The following is a 25,475-nucleotide window of genomic DNA, read 5'->3' as shown; positions in this document are numbered from 1 at the left end:
TCCAACGCTCTGGAACTGGATGTACAACGGCGTGCTAACGCTGAAACTGCCCAAAGGAGTTGAGATCGTTGGCTTTGCGGACGACGTCGTCTTGACGGTAACAGGCGAGACGATGGAAGAGGTGGAAGTGTTGTCAACCGAGGCGATCGTCATGATTGGTAGCTGGATGCAAGGAGCGAAGCTGCAGATAGCCCACCACAAAACGGAAGTGTTATTGGTCAGTAACTGTAAAGCGGTACAGGTGGCAGAAATCACCGTCGGGGAGCACACCATAACCTCGAAGCGTGTGTTAAAATACCTGGGAGTGATGATTGATGACCGGCTAAACTTCAATAACCGCGTCGAATATGCCTGTGAGAAGGCTTCGAAGGCCATCAACGCTATAGCTAAAATTATGCCGAACAACGCTGGTCCCAGCAGTAGCAAGAGGCGTCTTCTGGCCAGCATGTCATCATCGATACTGAGATATGGAGGTCCAGCCTGGGTTCCAGCTCTGGAAACGAAGCAGAACCAAAGGAAACTGAGCAGTACGTTCCGGCTCATGGCCATGCGAGTCGTGAGTACATACAGAACCATCTCGTCGGAAGCAGTATGTGTTATCGCCGGTATGATCCCTATCGGCATCACCCTGGCGGAGTACAGCGAGTGCTACAGGTGGAGAGAAGCCGGAAGAGTACGGCTAAGTGGCAACAAGAGGGGAACACGACGGAGAACGGTAGATGGACACATAGACTAATACCGATTCTTTCGACCTGGGTGAAAAGAAAACACGGAGAAGTCAATTTCCACCTAACGCAGTTCCTGTCTGGCCACGGCTGCTTCAGGAAATACCTGCATCGGTTCGGACACGCAGCGTCACCTCTCTGTCCGGGGTGTGGCAACGTTGATGAAACGCCGGAGCATGTGGTTTTCGACCCTACATCTACTCCCCCTCCCCCTACATCTACGTTTTTGAGATTGAGCAATTTTTTTTTTCCTAGGATTTGTTTTCCGTGCTGAGCACCAATGCTACCGACGCCAGGAAGGCAGCATCCACACCTGGACCCTACCTATCGACCCATCAACTCATGAACCGGGGACCAACGGCTTTACTTCCCTTCTGAAGGAAGGCGTGATCAGAGATGTTATGCCTTAGAACATCCCGGCGGTGCCGACTGGGATTGAACCCAGGCCTACAGGGGTGAGAGGTAATCACGCTTACCACTAAACCACCGGTGCCGCTTAAAATTGAGCAATTGTATTTGTTGTTAGGCACTTCATGATATACTTTAACGTCATTACTGGCATGGTTCTAAATTGTGGTCCCTAGGAATGAAAAAATCAAAAAGTAGGTTTTCCATACTAATTTCCATACAAACTTCAAACGCAATGCGGAAAGCCGGGTTAAAAGCAATCATTCCCAAATTTTTCACAGTTGTTTGGGTCCCCAAATGGACCCAAAAAAAAAACATTAGTCTGAAAAAAAAATGATCATGATGACCCAACCTAATATACAAACACATACAGAAACATTTTCCGATCCCGTTGAGATGAGTCTATTGGTATATGTCATTCGTCTCTCCGGGTCTTGGAACGGAATTGTGTTTTTCAAGTGATATCATAGCCTTTCGGCACACCTTGATGTACGAGAAAGGCAAAAATGTTGGTATCAGCTATTTGTGTTATATTTAGCCAAGTTTTTCTCCCCCAGGTGTGTAATTATTTTGCAAAATGTAATGAATATGATATATCTTATTTTAAAACTGTATTTGTAAAATAGTTACCACAGTGTTAGTGTGCCAATTCATCGTTCACGTTGTACGCACACTAAGCAATAACTACATTTACACGAGACGTAATCCATATTGGACGTAAATCATAGAACGTAAACAAACATTTCATGTAAAATTAAGTGTTCTCAAACCGAAACACTGATTGATTGATTTGACGTTTGATTGAATTGATTTTCACGTTTCTTTCAACTGATTCTTATGTCAAAAGGCCCACTTACATGTGTCGGTCTCAGGGAACCGAAATTTACATGGCTTTTTAGTAGTGTGCAGTACTCTCCATTTCTCGATGATCTGTATTTCGATATTCCTTTCTATTTGAATCGTTTCAGCAACTCTGATCTTGATTCATCAAGATTTTTTGAGCACGAAGTGTTTAAAATCGTATTAACAAGCTAATACATTGCTCTTTTGATGGTAGAATCCTCCATATTTAGGTTGTGGAAAGTTGAACCTCTCACAAAAATGTGCTCGTTCCCCCGCTGCTGGTGTGCTTGGCATATAAAATCGACTCAAATTTAAGTTTAAATTACTTAAACTCTAGTGAACGTAGTTTACTTGTAGACTGAGTAAAATTTTCCGGCCTCATAAATCTTTTCGAATATGAGAAAAATCAACGAAAAATTTCAATGATATTTGAGATAAAATACCAGTGATTCTAATGAGAGAAAATTTACCTAAATGTGGTGATCAGCATTTTTATAAGGCTCTTTTTGGAGAGATGGGTACTTTCGCAAGGAGAGGGCAACATCATGTTGAAAATCCCCACTAAGTGATTCCTGACCAGAAAATGCTAAAAGCTGTTGAAAACTAAGTAAAATTTCTTAAACTAGGGTGATATCATGGTTATGCTATGTTAGTATCTTATTTTATTATAATCAATCCGTTAGTAGTTGTTATTACTGTAGATATCAAGTTCTCTTTGTTATTTTTAGATTGAATGAAAATCCTTTGGCGTTTCAAGTATTAGCGCGACGATGAGCGGAGACGTGATATTTGAGTTAGAATTATTTCATGCATAAATCAGCAGCGTACAACCCATTAGCTTTAATTAGATTTTCTTATTAATAGAAAGCATCTCAAGCATGTAAAGCATATATACTAAAAGAGGAAAGAGTGTACGTTGTGCATACTGCTACCGTGATCCTGTTTGCAAATTGCCATTCACCTGGAGGCACTCCTGTTTAGCTATCATTTCCTCCCCGCAGTTTTCCTATACCTATATTAAATGCGGTGCTTCTGTGCTATTTTTTCGTTCTTTTAATTTCCAACCATGCACGGAAGCTTCCACCATTTACCAGCATTATGTTGGCGAAGAGGTTTCCAGCGAGAAAACCGGAAAAAATAATATGCAAAGCTTCATTGCTCGAGGGGGAAATAATGAACATTATAATAAAAGAAGAACTGTAGAAAGTTACCTACAGTGTGTAGCAAAATTGCGCAAGCCAATACATGTACAATTTTATGAACTTTCAATTGATAGATTTTTTTAAAATCTCGGCTGGTGCTTTAACAACTATTTATTGATTTATCGGTATAGTTTTGGACTTTATTGGGGACCGTTCATAAACCACGTAGACTTTCTAGGGGGAAGGAGAGGGTAGCAAAAAGTCTACGCTAGTCTAAGAGGTGGGAGGAAGGGGGGAGGGAATAGTTAAAAATGTCTACGTAGCGAATCATTTTTTTTTTCATATCACAGGCATTTGCTCATAAAGCAGATTCACACACTTAGATTTTTTTACAGTACACTGTAATTTTTTTTACCGAATATAGAACAGCTGAACATTCGGTAATCTATTCGGTAATTTGTTTATTTACCGTTCAGTAAATTTTCTTCCTTTGTGAGCTCTCAAAATTTGCTGATCTGGACTGTAAATTTTGCTGAATTATCGGTAAAGTTTGCACTAGCGTTCAGTATAATGTTTACCGAAATGACTGTACTTTATTTTCCTGAATGAGTGATAAAAACAAATGATTTTAATTGATTAATTCATTATTTATTTCTCTAAATAAACGAAAAGATTTATTTGGCTCATCAAAATTTATTTTTGTTTTTGTATTTTCATCGTGCGTCCGTTCAAAAATACACCGCACACAAACTCGTTTTTTCCTGTTGAGGAGGCCATTAGGTCGCTTAATGTCGAGCCATGGCAACTGAAAGCCCAGTAATGAAAAAAAAATTCTTGCAGCGAATAGATTGTAGTAGAAAAGTAAAGTACACTGGAGTCGCTTTTTACGCGGTTTTTTTTACACGGTTTTTCTACTGGGTTATTTTTACGCGGATTTCGGAATTTACACGGTTGTTTTTTTACGTAGATTTCGGAATTTACGCAGTTTTTTAAGCGGATTTTGGTTTTTATTAACGCAGATTTCAGAATTTACGCGTATTATCGTTATACACTAGAGTTGCAGGGATTTTCAACCAAATATACAAAAATAAACCGATTTGCGATTTTGTAGGGAATTGCTCCATACTGAATCGCATTTGTATAAAGTTTTCACAAAAGTACGGTAAAACCAAAAATCTTGCGAACGTTAGTATTCTGGATGCCGACAAACAAGCCGGAAGAACTTATATTCATTGATTCATATTGAATATATAATCTGGAAACGTCGATTTAAAATGATGAATAAAATATAATCTGCGATTTTAACTTTTTTTTATATAATTACGAAAGTCTACGCAGACTTCAAAGGGGTGGAGGAAGGGTACTATGTATTGTTATAAAAGGGAGAGGGAGAGGTTAAAAAGAATTAAATTTTGGTCTACGGATTTTTTCATAGTGGATGGGTTTTAGTAAAAATGGCGACATCAATTATTAAAACTACAAATGAGCTAAATTATTTAAAATATGTTATGAGAAAAGGTGTTTTTCTAAAATAGCTCTAACTACTTATACAGTAAACTTAATAAACCCAGCACTTTATCAATAGCCAATAAATGTTTGATGAGCCAGCAACCAAAAATTCCGCTATCAATATTTTTAAATTGTGCTCGAACGGCTGTTTTTATAAAATTTAAGCTCTACTGTACGCTCAATTTTGAGATACACTGTATATACGATGGCCAAAGAAGGGAAGCAAGTAAAATTAAGTTGACTCAGCCAGGTGCAAGAGTTTAGTCGTGGAAAACAAAGTATACACACATCGATAGTGATATCAATACCATGCACTGCACATCGTGATCAAAATGGTTGGGAAAGCTACGGACATCTAAATAATTGCGACCGATTTCTTCCATTATGACCCACTGTGTGCTATGTGCTTGGTGTTGGTGGCAAAGGAACCCACGCCAGAGATCAGGCATCCAGAAAAGCTAGCAGGAGCAACCGAAAACAGAGCCAATCCAAACAACTAATAGTAGTAGTAAGGTGTAGAAGAGATACAGAAGGAGCAAAACTATGCAGCAGCTACACTTTTCCGGGCTACTAACACTTACCCATTCCCCGCATCGAATAGACCATGGCAGTTGGCGGGAAGGGGCACATTGGCGGTGGACTGTCCGAGGCTGGCAGGACGTGATAGGAACTGGCGGTGGCCACTCCCACCCCGCTGGTGCTGCCCTCCGAGTCCGAGTGGGAGTTGGTATCGAGCCGCATGTACGTGGCGACCTTCGACTGGATTTCGATTGGAAGCTGCGTGGAGAAACGGAACGACGAAATGGAGTTTTTGAACGACTTGCTGCTCGGGTCCGGATGGCTCAGGGAATGTTGCCCAAGTGAGATTCGATGCAGTTGTCTTGAATAACTTACCGTGGAAAGCTTTGGCGAAACGAAACTATCCGGTTTGCACTGCAGCAGCTGGATGGCGACGCTCATGTCTGTTTTGTATCGTTCCTGCAAATTGAGTCGAGATAGAGAGAAAGGAAATTAGAACTGTAGGAGATTGACCGGTACGCAATTAACATAATGAAGTTGTGGGAAGGACATTTCTTGGGATCTGTAGAAGGTTTGCTTTTAATTGTTTGAAAACAACTCGTTTACTGGGAAAGTGGGTTTTTTTTTGGGAAGGGTTAGAATGGAAATAGTTATCTAGCACAAAGTGATTTACGGTTCGGTTTAGCTATTGGTGGCATCATTGATTCTGAAACAAGCTGTGGCTTAATTTACGTATAACTTACCAAGTTAATTTTGAATAATTTTCAAGTGACCTATTGGAGACTGTTAGTTCAGTCGAGTACATCATGAAACCACATTTGAAATTGTATACTCAGTAAGGTTCAAACATTTATTTTATTTTTAAACTGTCTTGGAAAGCAAATAGTCAGGGCTTTCGAAATGTATACATTTCGATTTATGGCGATTTTAGTGAAATTCGTTGAGATCTTACTAATTATGTATGTCCAAGTCTTTCGTTCAGAGAGCCAAGGACCGGGAGAGACTGCATACGTACAAAGTGCATAAGGCTCCAAATCGTGACGAACGACATAATACGGTGGGAAAGTCACGGGCCCGGAAACTGTACACCCAGATGCGGACGAAGCCTCATTGTCTGATCATGGATGAAGCGACTTACGTCAAGGCGGACTTCCGGGGCTACTGTTCGTCATTGTCCAGCACATGTTTGATGTTCCGGAGAAAGTAAGGAAGCAGAAACTGTCAAAGTTTGCCAAGAAATACATGATTTGGCAAGCGATGTGGCAAACGGAGTGTGCCGTTCGTGACTACCGGGATTGTAAACAGGGATATCTGCCTCAAGGAGTGTCCACAGAAGCGTCTGGTTCATCTATTGAATTAACACTAGGCCCCTACGATCTTCTGGCCGGATTTAGCTTCGTGTCACTATTCAAATGTTGTCCTGGAGTGGTACGAAGCCTACGGGGTCACTTTCGTACCCAAGGACATGAACCCCTCCAACGCACCAGAACTAAGGCCCATCGAAAAATACTGGGCTATTATGAAGCAGACACTACGAAAGCATCTCAAGGAGGTCAAATCTGAGGAAGACATGAAGAAAAAGTGGGTTTCCGTACAGATCTGCAGCCAGATGTTGTACGGAACCTAATGAGTGGAGTTAAGCGTAAGGTGCGAGCGTACGGTTATGGTTTTGAAGTTGAATGAAATAAATATGCCGCAAGCTTACTAATGGCGAAGACAACAAATTAAGAAGACTGGCAACTTTGCCAGAATACAAGCCACAGATACAATGGCACTGCACCTGAGTGAAGGTGGAAGCAACGCATAGAAAAATGAGCAAATACACAAACCCTTCTTCTGAGGATGTAATCTTTGCTGTCAAACTCGTTCGAAGCATTTGTCTTTGCTAATGGGTTATATTTTATTGTCTGAAAGTTTGAAAAGGATCGGCCAACTAGGTAATTTTCTACAACATTTTTTCCGCTCGCTAAAGCTCTGTCCAGACTGAGCAGTCATAACATGTTATAACGGTTGTGAAATAATTGCAACATAGAAACCACCTCAAGATAGCGCTATAACATGTTATAACTCTGTAGTCTGAACATACTATAAGTCGCAAACAATTTTGAATGCAAGTTAAACATAATATATAGAAACGTCAAATTGATCAAATGCCGGCGCTGCGGTGAGTAGTTCACCGAAATGATAATATTCAAATCAGTCCTTAAAGGCGTGAATGATGATCAATAATTATATAATTAAGTGTTACGCTTATCTGTGATACTAGGAATTTTCTCAAAAACTAAACTTTTTGTTAATTGTCTGCTACCCATTTTCCATATTGCTTTTTTGGAAAGTGCCATAACTATTCTTACGGAAAATTTTCTAAGCTACAACTTTGCGAAATATCGTTTTTCATTCAAATGTCAAATTAATTTGTTATTAATTGTTTAAGAGATTGATAATCTTATGGCATGATCAAGCAGCTGTTCTATGGGTAACACTGTATTCTGCAGTGTGACGGAGTAGCAATGATATTTGTGCTCTATTCTTCGCAATAGAAACACCAATGTTGTCTGCTGAACAGTTGAATGAGCATAATCATAAGACATCAGTGATTTAAATCATTAATAACTTCTATTTCTTACGTTTAACTGAAAAGTGGTTTTCAACAAAGATGTAGCTGAGAAAATTTGCTACAATTATTGCTACCATTTTGTGGTGAATTGTTAGATAGATATCAACAAAAACATAAGTTTTCCCATAGTAATTCCCATATAAACTTGAAATGGTTTGTGCCAGGTCAGTTTCTTACTAATGTAGTTCAAATTTTGGGAGTCTAATTAGGACCCAATTTGGAACCGTTTGAGCACTGTGGAACGAAAATCTCAAACTTTGCATCAGTGTAATGGTTACGCAGTACCTCTGACTGCTTTCATGCGAGCTCTCTCTACAGCGGTCTTGAGACATTTTGGGGAACCGACCGCCCGACGATCCTTTGCGTGCTTCCGGGATTTACGCATGCATTTTGCAGTCATATGTTGAGACATACAACTTCCAAGTAGTATATGTAGCACAAGCACTACTGAGTAATACTGCGCTAATTGGAAATAGTAGATAGAGTTTCTTTCTCTACTATGCACCTCTATATAGGGGAAATGGATGTAATGTTGGCCTAAATGTCCCCAATTTGAGCTCATCCATAAATTCAGCAATAAACTAAATTTTCAATAGCGACCAAAAACATCAATTAGTACCTTCCCAATGGCACGTTCATCTAGATAAAAATGATAAATAGTAGATTTTTAGCGATGGGCCCAATCTTAGATCCATACGCCAACATTAGAGCCATTTTCCCTATATGAATTTTGATAAACATTTGAATCTGGCGGTTTATAAAAATTACATTTTTCGCGAAATAAATTTGCGGCCTTACTGAAAATAGGCCTATACTGCAATACCGGTCATAATTGGTGGCCCTGAGAAGGACCGATTGTTCAATCCGAGTCAGAAGGCTCCACCTCCAACTAAGTTGCTCAGGATATAGGTACGACATCATTCTTAACTTAAAGCTCATCCCACAGCTGCCCGATATCATCCGATCACATCTCCACAAATCAAGCTGATCAATGATTTAGGTCCTAAGTAACATTGACAGATTCTCATCGTCGACTTTTTTTTGCATCCTCACGGCTATGTTTAGACATTCTCAGTTATTTTCAGCACACATATCGATGAAAGGAGCTATTATCTAGCTTCTAATATGACAAGCACGACAAGAAACGGTTCGGTACCCAAGTTATTAACGAAAGAGAAGGACAATGAAGAGAATCGATTAATGTATTGCTTCAACTTGAATAAGAGGGCGAGATAAATATAGAAAACTGCCGGAAACCGGATACCGGGTAGGGGCGAATTGAGCTTAATGTAAAAACAGTTCGTTGAAGAGGTGAGTCTCATTCCACACCGCCGCTGGTAACCAGACCTTCCGATGCGAAAATGAGCGGTGACACGACAGCAGCGCTCTTTTATAACTTTTCAGGTTAAAACAGAACGATATAAACTAAGTCGTGCTCGACGACTGGGTTTGGGGAAATCGTTTATTTAATGAAAACAGTAAAACAGTGAAAACGTTATCACCTTTTACATATACCTTTTTTAAAAGTTTTTTTTATGGATAGCTGGAAATTTTTTTCTTAAATTTGTAGAGTTATTTTCTTTCGATTGGTGTATTTGTTGAAATCCTATATCCTATCCTAACATCTATAAACGACAAAGTTACAAGCGTTCAAAACCTAACACCTTTTCGTGACGGTCAAAGTTTTAGATTTTCGACATAGGGTAACTGATGATGGTTGGACCTATTGAGGCCGGTTTCACACGACGTCAACATTCATGTCATATTTTTTTATGAATTCTACATATAATTATAAAAAATGCGTGATTAGGAGAAAGATCTACCTTTATTGTTTCTAATAATAACATAAAAAGTTAAATATTATGAACAAATGATTTTATAAAACGTTTTTGTTCAGCAAAGAATTATGATGTTGGTTGGACCTAAAAAATGATGATGGTTGGACCTATTTTTGCAAATGCTAGTTTAGCCCATATTTGTTCAAAAACTTTGTTTAGAGCTTATTGGTATCATGAAAAAACCCTTTTTATACAGTTTTTATAAATTTGCTATTTATAAAAAATATCAAGAAATTTGAGTTTAACTGCGTTTTTAAAAAAGTTTACTTTCCACGCATTAGCTATTCATCATGGCTCATTTTCTCGGAAATCATTGACCCGATTTGAAATTTTTTTTTAACGTCAAACTATAGGTATTGTGGTCCCATTGAAAGCTATCAAATATTTTTGGAATCGGTCAACTGGTTTCGGAGATATGGCCGAAAAAAGTTACAGGGTATATGGATCATGGACCTAATTTTGACATGGAAGGAATAAAACCTATCATGCAACACTTCACATTACTTCCAAATTCGATAACAAGATCAATAACAAAATTGAGTGCCTTGGACCACATTGGCCACTTTCGGGCATGTTCTGGGTGCCCCCGGGGAATTAAGGGGCTTAAAATGACCGAATATCAGAACTCAATTCCGGTTTTATAGTTCTTTTTCTCCTAGGTGTTTTTTTTTTCGAAAATAGGTTTCAGTCAGGGTTGCTTCCACTCACTTGCTATAAAAAAATATTTTTGGGAATTATGCAATCATTAGAAGTTATAATTCAACGTTGCACTTATAAGTAACAAGAAGAGGGTGTAAAGTATGTGTTTGACTCATAAAACCTGTCAATTTCGCTTTGAGAGCGTCACAATCAGCGATCTTATGATTCGTGAGCGTTCACTCAGAGTGAGCGCTCACGAGTCGTAAAATCGCTGATTGTGGCGCACTGAAAGCAATATTGACAGATTTTATGTGTCAAACATATACTTCATGACCTCTTGTTGTAACTTACAAGTACTAATTAGCATTAAACTATTTCATGATTATATAATTCCGAAAAACATTTTTTTATAGCAAGTGAGTGGAAGTAACCCTGGTTTCAGTTAACAATTTTTAGTTTGATAACTTTTTATTTCAAGTTAATTCACACACAGAAGGTGTATGAGAAGTGCTTAATGTAAATTCATATTAACAGATTCTTTCGGCGCTTTCGTGGTAGTTCGGAAATCGGTGGTTACCCTTTCAGCCAACCTGACGATGGAATTCCTCCTTTAAATTTACGCCCAACTAGTGACGCAAGGTCTTTAGCAGCTTCCAAGATCTTTTTGGTCGTCTTGGGACTGCCAGAAGCAGCGCACATTCAAACCCAATCCCCTAACTGGTTCTCCAAATCAACACTCAACACTATTTCCCTTCCATATTTCTTGCCGTGGCTTCTCTTAATTTTTGCGTGAAGTGTCGTTTTCGGAATATTGTACCTTTTCTGTGCCTGATACGCGGTAAGTGATTTATTTCTTACTAAAAGAACGGCCTCTTGAAGATTTTCGACCGTATAACTCTTTTCTTTTGCCATTTTTTTCAATCGAAAAGCTGATCACTCGGCCAAAACGAAATCGGATTTCAAATCAGTTGCGCATGAAGGATGCAGAGGCAGGCAAACCAAAGCGCACCTAGCGGCCGTCTTAGGAAACACATAGGTCCAACCATCATCATGCGTAGGTCCAACCATGATCATATTTATCTATTCGAATTTCGTCAATTATTCAAACATTTTAGTGAAACCAATGGATAAATGGCATACTAACGTGTTGTTTACACCTTAAAGCAGTATTTTACTGCATGAAAATAAAAATAAATGTAAAAAGTATTCCTTTTTTGAATGTTTGAAAGTAAGGCATAATGACGAGCTAATGCGTGGAAAGTGAACTGTTTTGAAAACTCATTGAAACTCAATTGTTTTGAAGTTTTTTCAATAAAACACCCATGCAAATTGAAGAAAATGAGTTTTTTATTATATTAAAGAAATTAAAAAAAAAAAAAAAAAATTAGCGAAGATTGACTAAACTAGCGATTGAAAAATAGGTCCAACCATCATCAGTTTTTGGATAGGTCCAACCAGAATCAATTACCCTAGTCTTTGTCAAAAAGACAAAGTTGTTGAGCATTTAATTTGATATTATTTTGGAATTGGGGATTTTTGCTTTTAAATTATCAAGCAAATTGGGCCGAAGGGTCTTGGATTTCTTTGAATTCTTCGCCCATAGGTAGAGTTAATAGATATATTTACAAAAAAAAATCAAAAACATCAGGGTTGAACATTTTTCCGCACAACCTTAGTTAAAGTTTTCTGATTTTCTCGGACACCATCAACTTCAAATTATCATAACTTTTGAACCAAGCATTGCACAGTCAAAGTCAAATAAAAAAAAATACTTGTAATTTTGTCAGCTATTGATAATAAAAAAAAAACACCGTTGTAAACAAATACATCTTGAAAAATTTCACTGTTAAAGAAAATCCAATAGAAAAGCTGTGGAAATTATCGTATGTATCATGGATTTTAATAAAACAAAAAAAAAAATCATTTTTGGAAACTTATATGCTTTATTTCAATCGATTTCACCTTTGTGATTAAAGTATTCGATAGTATCAATAATTCAGAGATTTTTTTGTTAATTGCAGGCTGTTTCAAATCTTGTTGAGAGAAGCGTGGATTTTCCATTCGCGGCCGGTTACTTAGATGAATCTACAACTGTTTAAAAACGCTTTGAAAACGTGTACCAATCAACTAGTTGATCAAAAGTTTGTTTCTTTGATAAACTGTAATTTGTAATTTGTAATTTTGTCAGCTATTGATAAAAAACACAGTTGGAAACAAATTCATCTTGAAAAATTCCACTGTTAAAGAAAATCAAAAAAAAAAAAAGCTGTGGAAATTTTCGTTTGCATCATGGATTTTTATCAAACAAAAAATTTTCATTTTTGGAAACTTATAAGCTTTATTTCAATCAATTTCACCTTAGTGATTAAAGTATCAGATAGTATCAATAATTCAGAGATGTTTTTTTTTAAATTGCAGGCTGTTTCAAATCTTGTTGAGAGGAGCGTGGATTTTTCATTCGCGGCCGGTAACTTAGATGAATCTACTACTGTTCTTAATAACGCTTTGAAAACGTGTACCAATCAACTAGTTGAGCAAAAGTTTGTTTCTTTGATAAACTCGAACAGCTGGTACAATTTGGATCTTTTGCGTCTTAAACGGAAAAAGGACAAATGGTACAAAAAGTTTTGTAGATCAAATGGTGATAATCATTGGAATAGGTACACAATCGCGCGTTATAAGTATTCACAATTATAATTCTGTAATTACTTTAACGAATAGCGCAAAGAGTCTGGCCTACAATCGTCAATGATGTTCAACGGAGAAGTTGCTTCCACCTCTTAGGAGATCTGTCGCTTGTTTTCAGACACGTTTGCCAGCGTATTCTCTGATGAGTTATTAACCGACGACCACGTTACCCTAGCAGCTAGTAATGTACCACTCTCCGGTCAAGCGTTGGGTGCAATTGGCATCGACGTCGAGCTGATTTCCACTGCCGCACAACAACTTAAGTCGTCCTTCAACCCAGGACCGGATGGTATCCCATCAGTATTTCTGAAGAAGCATATCGCCAGCTTGCTGACACCGTTGCAGCATCTATTCCGCATGTCCATCTCGAGTGGTATATTTCCATCTTGTTGGAAATTTGCACATATGTTTCCTGTTCACAAAAAGGGAAACAAACGGGACGTGGATAATTACCGTGGAATCACATCGTTGAGCTCAGTTTCGAAGTTATTCGAGTTAGTCATCATGGAGCCCCTGCTCTCTCATTGTAATCAGTATCTAAGTAGTGATCAACACGGCTTCGTTTCTTTGTCTGACATCGTATGTCACGGAAAGCATGACAGAACGGGCTCACACAGACGTAAGTTACACTGACTTGTCGGCTGCATTCGATAAACTGAACCATGCAATTGCGATTGCTAAGTTAGATAGACCTCCTGCGATGGTTTCGCTCTTATCTCAGTGATTGTCAGCTGATGGTAACCGTTGGTGAATGTCAGTCTGCTACTTACCCAGCCACGTCAGGGATACCTCAAGGAAGTTACCTAGGCCTGTTGATTTTCCTGTTGTACTTTAACGACGTGAATCTGGTCCTCGAAGACCCTCGTCTATCGTATGCAGATGATCTTAAAATCTATATCCGGATCCGTTCTATCGATGACTGTCACTTCCTCCAATGCCAGCTCGAAGCGTTTGCTAACTGGTGCAACTTGAACCTAATGGAGCTCAACCCCGTGAAGTGTTCAGGTATCACCTTCTCTCGCAAGAAGGAACCGATCATGTTCAATTTTGTACTTCAGGAAACAACTATCAGCCGTGTCAACCACGTAAAAGACCTGGGAGTCATTCTGGATTCCCAGTTAACGTATAAGCAACACATCTCGTTCAATGTCGACAAGGCGTCAAGATCTTTGGGATTCATTTTCAGGATTGCAAAGAATTTTTCCGATATATATTGTCTCAAATCGCTATACTGTTCCCTGGTGCGGTCCACCCTGGAATATTGCTCTGCAGTATGGAACCCAAGCTATAACAATGGTGCTGAAAGCGTTGAGTCCGTTTAGCGTCGATTTATTAGATTTGCTCTGAGGAAGCTGCCTTGGAGAAACCCTTTTCGTCTACCCAAGTTATCAAAGTCGATGTCAACTGATTGATCTTAAACTTCTACGTACTCGGAGAGACACTTCACGGGCCCTGCTCATCGCGGATAGTATACAGGGAAGAATTTATTGTTCTACAATCCTGGAGAAGATCAACGTGAACGTCCAACCTCGAGCGCTGCGAAATAACGCTATGTTAAGATTGCCTCAGCATCGCACTACCCAAGCAACAATTTTTGTTTTATTTAAGTTTTATAGCAGTTGATATAACCAAATTATAAAACCTTCACTGACGACCACATTGCTTTAACAATCTCCTGAGAACCGCAATACAGCCATGTCATGGCCAATCGGCCCAGTTTTAATGCAGTCATTAAAACTTGATATGCGAACTTCTTTAGGAGCATAGTATTTATGTCAGTTTTATCACACTCTAGACGTGATTGTTAAAAATGAAAACATAAAACCTCCTCCAGGTCAGAAAGTTTTAACAGCCTTCTAATGACTACCATAAAATTATATTACAACCGCATAAATCGCTCCTGAAGAAGTTGATAAAACATGATACGCAAAACATTTTGATAACTTTGAAGGTTTTAAGTTAGGGTTTTTGGATGATAGTTAATATTGAGAAATATTTTATTGTGGTTTTATTCTTTCGATGTTTGATGTGAAATCATGATCCTTGTCCGTTGGTAATAATGGCTGATATTATTGTACATTGAAAATAAGACGACTTTATTATAATTTTAAACAAATCTGTATATGCTTCACATCATGCCGTGCAATATTTATGGTGATTATTATACCAAATAGGAGCATAAATTTAGTGCGCCATGTGAATACTAAAATAAAGAGATATTTTTAATTTGTCTGCATTAGCACCATGCATTAAAGATTCATTAAAAGATTATCTATTTAGTACAAAACTGTTACTACTGTTGAGCAATAACCAGTCACATATTATTTAATTATGCATAGATGTATGAAAGTGTTTTATTGCCTATCAATTAAAGCGTAATTATTCATACTGTGTGAAATTTGTTCATACGGCGATATTTTTTTTTCGTTATAACTTGCTACTCCTTAAAAATACCTCAATATAACATATTCTCCTAGATTGGAATTCTATAGCATAACATAAACCTAATGGTTGTATCTTAGCATTTCGTAGTCCAAATTGAGAGCGTTAAGTTATATTTAAGCTATATAACTAGCTTGCTGGTTTTATTCGGTACAGCGAATCAAAACAAAACAAAAATCATGACCACCTGTCAAAAAGTCAACATTCCAAGCGATCCTCCTATTTTCGCTTGTAATCAAGATGTAAGAAATGCTTATTGGATCCACTAAAAGCATTTTCAATACAAGGTTTAAAGCCGTGATGTCAATACTGGCCATCTCCAAACGGATTTAGTGAAACTGTCGGCGTTGCTTTAAGAAGATATATATATATAATCGGTGCTTTAGACGGCCTTCAACGTGTGTTCAATCGAGTTTCTTCAGTGTTCGATTTCAACTTGACACGAGAGATGCTACAGTTGATTGACCATGTATTTTATTGTATTGTGTATTTTAGTAAGCTGGACTATGTATTTTAATGCTATTCACTTAAACATCATAAATAAATAAATAAATCGATAAAGAAAACTCGTTGTGAATATGCTGAAAGGAAGATTGATCAGCATCAAAACATTAGCAAAGTGTTATGGAAAATTTTGATCCTTATTAAAACCTAAAAAATTGCAAAACGCGGTCCATAACTTTTAATGGCACATTGGAACAGTCAGAACAAGTAATTGCATCTAAATTTTATGATTATTTTCTCGACAGTATTGCATTGATTAATCATCGAATTGATCGATGAAGCTGACAAAGTAAAACAACTGGTTAATAGTAGTTGTAGGTTTGGGTGAATGGGTGAAACCCAATTACATTAGATGAACATTGAGTTATTTGCTTTTCATTAGGAATATCGGCTGGAGTAGATAATGTTAATGCTTGCTGAACCTTATTAATGAATCATTGCAGACTGTACATGTTTCACACATTTGGAAGGAATCCTTAGTGGTTCCTATTCAAAAAAGTTGCAGAAACTATTAATGCCGAAGAGTTTCGTCCCATCAAAATGTTGCACACATTAGAGAAAATTTTAGAAGTTGTTGTGAAAGGCTAGCTGTTGGAGTATGTAAATAGTAATAGTTTGTTGATACCAGATCAATCGGGATATAGAGAAGGTCATTATTGTGAAACCACATTAAATTTGATATCAGAAAGGTGGAAAGGCAGCTTGGAGCGTAAATATACGATTGTTGCTGTTTTCTTTGATCTAAAACGCGTAATCGAAATAATAAGGGCCTAAATAATTTCTAGGCCCTTATGATTACGATCAATCAAATGCTTTGGAATTACGAGCTCTGCATATGAATTGTTTGAAAGCTATTTGTCTGACAGAACTCAATGGACTGTTTTAAATAATTCTGTTTCCAGTCCCGTTGGGAATAACCTTGGAGTACCCCAGGGAAGTGTATTAGGGCCCTTTTTATTTATTATGTATATTAATGACATGCGACGTGGCTTACGATTTTGCGACATTAATCTTTTTGCAGATGGTACTGTCTTAGTCATTGCAGCTAAGGATTTAGATGATGCCGTTTTACACTTGAATGAATATTTGCATTATCTAAGCGGATGGTTGAAGTATAAGCAATTTAGATTAAATATAAGTAAAACTAAATTCATTGTCATTTCGCGGAATCGAGTAAATAAGAACGTCTCCGTTGTAATTGATGATGTGGAAGATTAAATATCTTAACGTGATTAATGATGACAAACTTAAGTTCAACTATCACATTGGCAATGTAACCAATTACCAGATTGCCAAGAAATATGGCATTCTTTGTAGATTGAAAAATGATTCAGAGCGATGACTGATTTGCATAGATATATTTTACTGGTAATAGGTAAAATATATCTATACAAATCAGTCATCGCTCTTCATCTAGACTTTTGCCCATCCATTTTATGTATTTTTTTAATGAAACACAAATATCGAGATTACAGCGCTTGCAGAATAAAATAATACGTTTGATTTAGAGATGCACACTACGAAAAAGTCCTGTAAATTTCGGTTCCCTGAGATCGACACATGTAAGCGGCCTTTTTGACATAAGAATCAGTTGAAAGAAACGAGAAAATCAATTCAATCAAACGTTCTCTTCGTCGAATTGCTTATGTTTCGGTTTTTGAACACTCAATTGTACATGAAATGTTTGTTTACGTTCCATGATTTACGTCCAATATGGATAACGTCTCGCGTAAAAGTAATTATTTATAAGTGTGTGTAATAGATTCACTTCCTCAACTTTGATGCTAGACGCTTTAAAATGGTTGTCGGTGAGGCAAAGAATTGTATATTTTGCTATGGTGTTCATTTTAGAAGTACCTAGTTAACGATATGGTGACTCGATATTTGTGTGATCGAATTGAAAGAGAAGGTGACTTTCATAGACATAATACTTGAAACGTGGATGAAATAAGGACACCACATTTCTTGACTTGTGCTTCACAAAATTTATTTTATTTTAAAGGAATTAATGTTTTCAATCCGATGCCTAGACGTATCAAACGTTCAGCAACACTTACAGAATTTAAGAGACACTGCATTTCACGCATTTAACTTAAATTTTGAACAGTTATCCATTGATTTCTCTTATGATATGACAAATTATGTAGCATGACGAAGTTATCTCTAGCTGATGACAGAGGATAGCTTCATAAGGATTTTCAATAATTTATGTTGCACTGCAGAAACTATTTTGCTCGTCACGATGTGATGATGGATTTTTGATATTTGGTTTAAAATTAATTTAAAAGAAGTAATTGTGAGTAGTCTACAAACGGTTGAGCCTCGCATGTGTATTACGGATATAGAGGACTGAATTTAATTTCAGATTGCTGGGTTGCTAGTGTATTAGAAAGCTTTGTTGATTATTCATAAACTGTTGATCACTGGGAACGCTTGTGAATTTTTTGAGGTGACAAAAGGGTGAACATCATCATCATCATCATCATCATCATCATCATCATCATCATCATCATCATCATCATCATCATCATCATCATCATCATCATCATCATCATCATCATCATCATCATCATCATCATCATCATCATCATCATCATCATCATCATCATCATCATCATCATCATCATCATCATCATCATCATCATCATCATCATCATCATCATCATCATCATCATCATCATCATCATCATCATCATCATCATCATCATCATCATCATCATCATCATCATCATCATCATCATCATCATCATCATCATCATCATCATCATCATCATCATCATCATCATCATCATCATCATCATCATCATCATCACTTGGGATTTTTGGTACTTGGGATACTAAACATCCTTCCTCCCTCCCAAAATACCGTGTGGACATGGCCAGCGCCGGTGCTGATCTATAAATAGCTTGAATTAATAAACTTGCACATCGAAGATGGATAAACTAATCTCAAGCGCCGGTGCTCTGTACAATTGTTCTGATCAAAAACCGGAGGGGCAACTAAGCTATCAACGATTTTTCAAAAAAATAATGCAAAAATTGAACAAGAACATTTTTGACTTTAGGAGTTGAGGGCCTCCTTTAGCTCAGTCGGAGCAGCTACAAAGCAAGACCATGCTGGAGGTGGCTGGGTTCGTTCCCAGTCGGGTTGAACAATGTCTCGACATCCGTGGGCATAGGGAATGATTGTACTTGCCACACAATTATACTAATGCAAAAATAGTACAGGCATTGAAAGCTCTCAATTATCAACTGTGAAAGTGCATCCAGAACACTAAGCTTAGCGCACGCAATGAGATAACATACGATAAGCAATAAGCAACAACTTTGTCTCAGATGCCGCTACAATTTTTTGAAAAATGTCAAAGATGATTGAATGAACACCGTTTGGTGAGACCGGATGGAATTTAATTTTGAAATATGTGTTAGGGAAAGCGCTCTTTGCAGGCAATAAGTGATAATTTTAATTATAATAGCAACATATTGTGTTGGAGTGTTCGACTGTGAGGTTTTACAATAAACAGTTTTGGCTTGGCAGTCTGGCAATCACTCAATCAGGACAAATTAATTTTGTAATTTGTCCCTACGTTTCGGCTTTGATTAGGGCCTTCTTCAGGGGAAAAATTGTTGGATTTGTTCTTTGTCTCAATACTGTTTGAAGTCTAACGTCTGTTTTTCTGGTGGTAAGTTTTTATACATAGCGGTTTTTAGTTGAATATTCAAAGTTTTTTTTTTTATATAATTTGTGTCGGGTATAAAATTTTTTGCGGTTGTGCACTCTTCGAGGGTTATGGTGGCTATCATAACCCTCGAAGAGTGCACAACCGCAAAAAAATTTATACCCGACACAAATTATATAAAAAAAATCAAAAAAAAACTTTGAATATTCAACTAAAAACCGCTATGTATAAAAACTTACCACCAGAAAAACAGACGTTAGACTTCAAACAGTATTGAGACAAAGAACAAATCCAACAATTTTTCCCCTGAAGAAGGCCCTAATCAGAGCCGAAACGTAGGGACAAATTACAAAATTAATTTGTTCTGATTAAATGATTGCCAGACTGTCAAGCAGAAACTGTTTATTGTATAATAGCAACAGTTGCACATTCGTGAAATTTTCAATAGACATTCTGAAAAGTAATAAATTCTTAATTTTACCAGATTCCTAGACAAATTTCCAAGCAAATTTCTTATCGATTGGCGAATTAAGAATTGAAATTCATCTTCTATGGTCAAAATCAGACCACTTTCGCGACCAACTTTGGTTTTTTTCAAATTTCACCCCCAACGTTGCCTTTAAAATACATGGTATGTTAGATTTATACTGATGGGAACTGACATCCAAATGATGAGCTTGACAAGTCTCGCGTCACTTTTCAAATAGAACAATCTACATTGATAAATTAACTTCATCGACTCTCTCTTAAAAAAAAAAACTACCTATGCATGGATTCCCAGACACTGTGGGATCATGGGGACCATCGAGGCGGACAACCTACCTGGGTCAGGCCCATCCGGTCCTCGGTACTCGCACAAGGTGCCGTTGCAGAACGTGCAGAGATGGATCACTTCCACAGTGTGGACGGTCATAATCAACAATCAAAAAATCGACTTTCACTAATCCTTATTTTGTTATTTTTGGTCGATAGTAAACATTTCAACTAAGAGAATCTGAAAGTTTCAAGCTTCTAGCAGTTTTAATTTGTGAGATATCGGATGTCGAAGTCAAAAAAGAGTAAGAAAAGTACAAATTTTGCCGCAAAAATACACTACCACTCAAATAAAATTTCATCCACTATTTATCATATATCTACCACATCATTATATATCGTTGGAAAGGTAATTTAATAAGCTTTCCGAAAATAAAATCCATTTGGAAATTTGATGGAGATAAAAAACAATAATAAATAAAAATAGAAAAAAAAATAATTGAAAATTAATGAAAATTTAACTTTATTGATCACAAACTTTCGAGTCTCGCACATTCCCAGGCTAATTCTCAGCTCTGGATGAAGTTTTGAGTGTACTCTAACAAGTACTGAAGAGTTTGCCTGCCCCAACCTGCCCCATTGGAAATATAAGCAATTTGAAAATTTTCGGTTATTAGAGATTTTAAATTGTACAAGAGCCGGTTTGGAAACAAACTTTTTCAACAATTATTTTGCAACTTTTGGAGTTATATTCGGTTGGTATAGTCAAAATATATTGTTGAAGAACATTTTCTAATATTTCATAACCAACTTTTAAAAAGGGCTTAAGCTTTTGTACAAAAATAAGTCATCATTATCATAAAGTTCACTGTTGGATGAACGTAAAACTACATTCGTTTATGCTTTATTCTAAAGTAAGTACCTGGGTTATGACGATTATAGAAGCATATGCGTAAGTATGTACCTACGCATATGCGCGGATGAGTTTAATTCATACCTAAGTCTGTACTTAACCTACTGTAGTGTCAATTTGAAGCCATAGTGTATTTTGTGTAGCTTTTATTTAAACTACTACAGTGTAATTCAAATTTACGGTTGAGACCAAGTGTGAGCATGGATAATAGAACCATTATTAATCTATTAGACGCAAAATTAAGCCATAGTGACAATGTTCACAGAGCCATTAAATTCATTTGTGAAAATTATAACATCTCGGTGGAAAAACGTAAACGTCTCGATGAAAAGATCCAAAAAATCGTTACTAAATACATCAACAAATGGCATGAAGCTAATCGCACGAAAGAGCGATTTGAGTCGTATTTTCGGAATTGGCTTGATGGAGAATTTGGCATCGAGGAATTCATCGAACAGGAGCAATGTGTTGCCTCAACCTCGGTCTCGGGAACAAAATGTGGACGACCTTCAAAACCTTTCTTGGATTTGAGTGTAAGAGGAAAACGTCGCGTCATCGATAAAGAAGCAGTTGATCCAAAATTAGATACCATCGAGAAAGCTTTGTTATTTGCAAGACGGACCGCTTATAATCGAAAGGATTTTAATTTAGTTAAAGTTATTGGGCATATTTAAAAAAAAAACCAAAAAAGCTCTAAAACCATGATGGCTCAACTAACTGATCAACGAGGAATGATGTCACCAGAAGAGGCTTTTAGTGTACTTATCGAGGCTGGATTGAGTAGATTTCAATACGAAGTAATGCATAGTGAATCACCTTCAAGATTTCCACCTTACTATGTGATCGGAGCAGTGAAAAAAATATGAGCCCCTCCTAGTGAATTCATCGAAGAAAGTGCATTGAAAATAAGAGTGAAACTCCAGGCGATGATGGAAAATACAGTGAAACAAATCGTCCAAATAATTGATGCAGAGCTCAACGAGTATATGGATAGCAACGATCTAGTTTCTACGGAACTGGTTCTTCTATGTAGCTGGGGTATGGATGGATCAACTGGATATTCGCAATATCATCAAGTGCTACCAGAAGGATGTCAGGACGATTCAGATGTATTTTCGTCCACTTTAACACCAATTCAGTTGTTCGTGTACAATGATCGAAAGGAAACTAAGTGGTTTAATCCCATGCCTCAAAGTATTCGATTTTGTAGGCCATTCATCCTTGAATTCATTAAAGAGAGTAAAGAAGTTATTCTGACTACAAAACAGGATGTAGAAAAAGAAATGAGTGAACTAACGCCAATGAAAATTGAACTCTCAAACGACAAGTTTATACTTGTTGATTTTGATTTTGTCCTCAGTATGATAGACGGAAAAGTCTTAACTTATATCACTGGAAATTCGTCGATACAGAATTGTCCAATATGTGGGGCAACACCAAATGTAATGAATGATGCAGAGAAATTCGAGGAAGGATCTCCACTTCATGCTTGGATAAGATTTTTCGAATGCCTTTTGCATATTGCATACAGAATGGATATCAAAAAATGGAAGGTAACGAAACCGTTCAAAGAACTATATGAACAAAGAAAAAAACATGTGACGGCACAGCTTTACAAAATATTTGGAGTAAGAGTAGATCAACCACGATCGGGTGGAGCAGGTACCAGTACTACAGGAAACGTTTGTCGAAGAGCATTTTGAAATCCCAAGCTTTTAAGCTCCATGCTGAACATTGATGAAGAGTTAATTTTAAGATTCCGGAATATATTAATTGCTATTAACTGCCAAAAGCCAATAAACCCGGAAAAATTTGATGCATATTGCAAGGAAACATATAGGCTCTATCTTAAATTGTATGATTGGTACAAAATTCCTGCAACCGTGCATAAAGTTCTCGCTCATGCCGGAGAAATAATCATACATTCACCAGCACCACCTGGTTCATTAGCGGAAGAGGCAGCAGAAAGTCAACATAAACAATTGAAAAAATATCGAAACGATCAAGAGTAGAATATTTACATGATGTCTTTATTCGTGCCATTAATGAATCGGACCCACTGATCAGTTCCATTTGGATGGCAAAAAGACGACAGAAAAAAGTATCCCTGGATTATCCCGACATCGTGAAAAGTTTCATGATATTTGAAAATTCTGTAAGTGATTCAGTAGTCGATACTAATAACTTCAATGCCTTGGAGGAACTTATGAAAGCAGTCGATGAAATTGAAGAAGAATTTGTTCATGATGATATTGTAACAGAGGAATAAACAGAAATTCATTGAATCATATTTGATTTTGATAATTGTATCATGGCTTTTTGTATTTTTTTAACAGAAGATTTGTTGAGAAAATAAACATATTTCAAAAAAAGAGTTTTTTTTTTGTTTTTACGGTGTTCCCCCCAATAAAACCATGGTAGGTTATCTTTGTTCAAAAGATTTTATTCTCTGAAAACAAGCTTGAAACTGTAACCGTTATAAAATCGTAAAAATCAAATTTTAATTAATCAAAGTTAGGCCCTTTTCAAAAGTTGGTCGTGAAAATGTTGAAAAGTGATAACGCACACCTTATATTGATGAAACAAAGCAAGAATAATAGCAGAAATTGTGAAAAAATGATAGAAATATTTTTGACCGCCTGGTAGTATGAAAATGCCCCATAGTGCAGCGTGGGCAACGGCATGGTCCAGCGCCAGACTTCTTTCATTAGGAACAAGGTTGCAAATACTCATTTCAGCTAAAATAATGTTTTTCGGAATAATAAAACCAAAAGATGGTATGATGACATGTTTTACTTGTAACATACAAGAAGAGGTTACAAAGTATGCGTTTGAAACATAAAACCTGTAAATTTTGCTCTCTATGTGTCACAATCAGCGATTTGCTGATCGCTGAGTGAGTGAGTGAGTGTGTGAAAAATCGCTGATTGTGACTCTCATGAAGTGAAATAAACAGGTTTAATATGTCAAACACATTCTTTGCAACCTCTTCTTGTATCTTACCAGTTCAAAAAATGATCATAGCATCTAACTATTTCATAATTAAAAAAAAAAATGTTTTTAGCTGAAATGAGTATTTTCAACCTTGATTAGGAAATTCAAAGGCGTCATCGGAAAGTGGACGGACCTTGTGAACCAACGAGACCAGAGGATCTTTTCCAGGCTCCGGACAGGACACGCCCTAAAGGCGGCGACGCCATATTACAGGATTTAGTCCTTTCGACCGTCAGGACATCCCCGCTGGACGGGGGCTTCCACGAATCTCCTACAGTGGAGCAATGTTTTTGTTGTTGGTTTTTAGTGTATTTATCTATTGATTTCTTTTCTTAATTTGTACCTTTTCAGTCTGTTTCTTTCGTATGCTGTCTACTGTGCTATTGTACTAACTGTTCATACCCTTAGCTAAGTAGATTATGAAATGTTTAAGTAGTATGACATTCTAGCAATGGGGCTGGGGGACTTCTTTTTTAGGCTTCCCACCTTTTAGGGAAATGAACTAGTACGGCTAAACATTTTCTAAATAAATAATTAAAAAAAAAAAACATACTCTCTCTTTCGTTGATAACTTGGCTGCATTCATATATCGGGCTACTTTTTCTACATAGTCTATTAACAGAAACTATTATTAAACGTATTAGACGATAATAACAGCTGAACATGTTTTTGGAGCTAAGTTATTAACGACAGGGGGCGACCCCGGCGTAGTGGTTAGCATCCATACCTCTCACGCCAAAGTCACGAGATCAAATCTCACCCCTGGACAAGTCACGAATGACCCAAGAGCGTTAAAGTGACTATAATAATAAAAAAATATTAACGACAGAGAAAGTCGATTAAGAGAATCGATCAATGCAGATTGGTCTATTTGAAAGTTAACACGGGAAGTGTCCAGAAAATACTCTTTGACAAATTTATGGTGGTCCAGAAATGGACCGTTTTGTCGTGATGGTTAAGTAATGCTGAGCTATTATGTTGTTTTACACAGATAAGGCTGGCGAGCTGTATGTTGTTTAGAATGGTGACGCGCTGGCGGCTTTCACGACGAGCAACTGAAATTCGATCAGTAGCGGTGCAACTTCTTCCTTTTTCTTCGGCGAATGGATCGCTCAGTGGGCGGCAGCTCGCGCTTGCGGGCAGGCTTTCGTCGTGGAGAATAATCCACAACGCCACGCGCCGAAAGCACTGGTGCTGCTGCTGCTGTTGATGACAACTGGACACCACCACTCACCACACGCGGTGATTGAATGTGAGACAG

At 37.3% G+C, this 25,475-nt stretch overlaps 1 protein-coding gene across 5 annotated transcripts in view; it reads right to left on the bottom strand.

Annotated features, from left to right (window-relative positions):
• Positions 1-25,475, bottom strand: part of LOC135710951 (tight junction-associated protein 1) — a 136,782-nt gene that overhangs the window by 35,077 nt on the left and 76,230 nt on the right. For 3 of the 5 annotated variants that reach the window (XM_065233676.1, XM_065233674.1, XM_065233677.1), the window contains exons 3-4: positions 5,522-5,605; positions 5,203-5,404 (exon numbers count right to left, since the gene is read on the bottom strand). In XM_065233676.1, the coding sequence (XP_065089748.1) occupies positions 5,203-5,404; positions 5,522-5,605 (286 nt within the window). Of the gene's footprint in view, positions 1-5,197; positions 5,405-5,521; positions 5,606-25,475 lie in introns of those variants that run through there. The other 2 variants (XM_065233675.1, XM_065233678.1) reach the window with 2 other exon arrangements.

This window comes from Ochlerotatus camptorhynchus, unplaced genomic scaffold, assembly GCF_037179485.1.
Source record: "Ochlerotatus camptorhynchus isolate MF236.1 unplaced genomic scaffold, CSIRO-AGI_Acam_v1.1 ptg000408l, whole genome shotgun sequence".
Taxonomy (NCBI): Eukaryota; Metazoa; Arthropoda; class Insecta; order Diptera; family Culicidae; genus Ochlerotatus; species Ochlerotatus camptorhynchus.
This window is presented reverse-complemented; position numbering and strand designations above follow the sequence as displayed.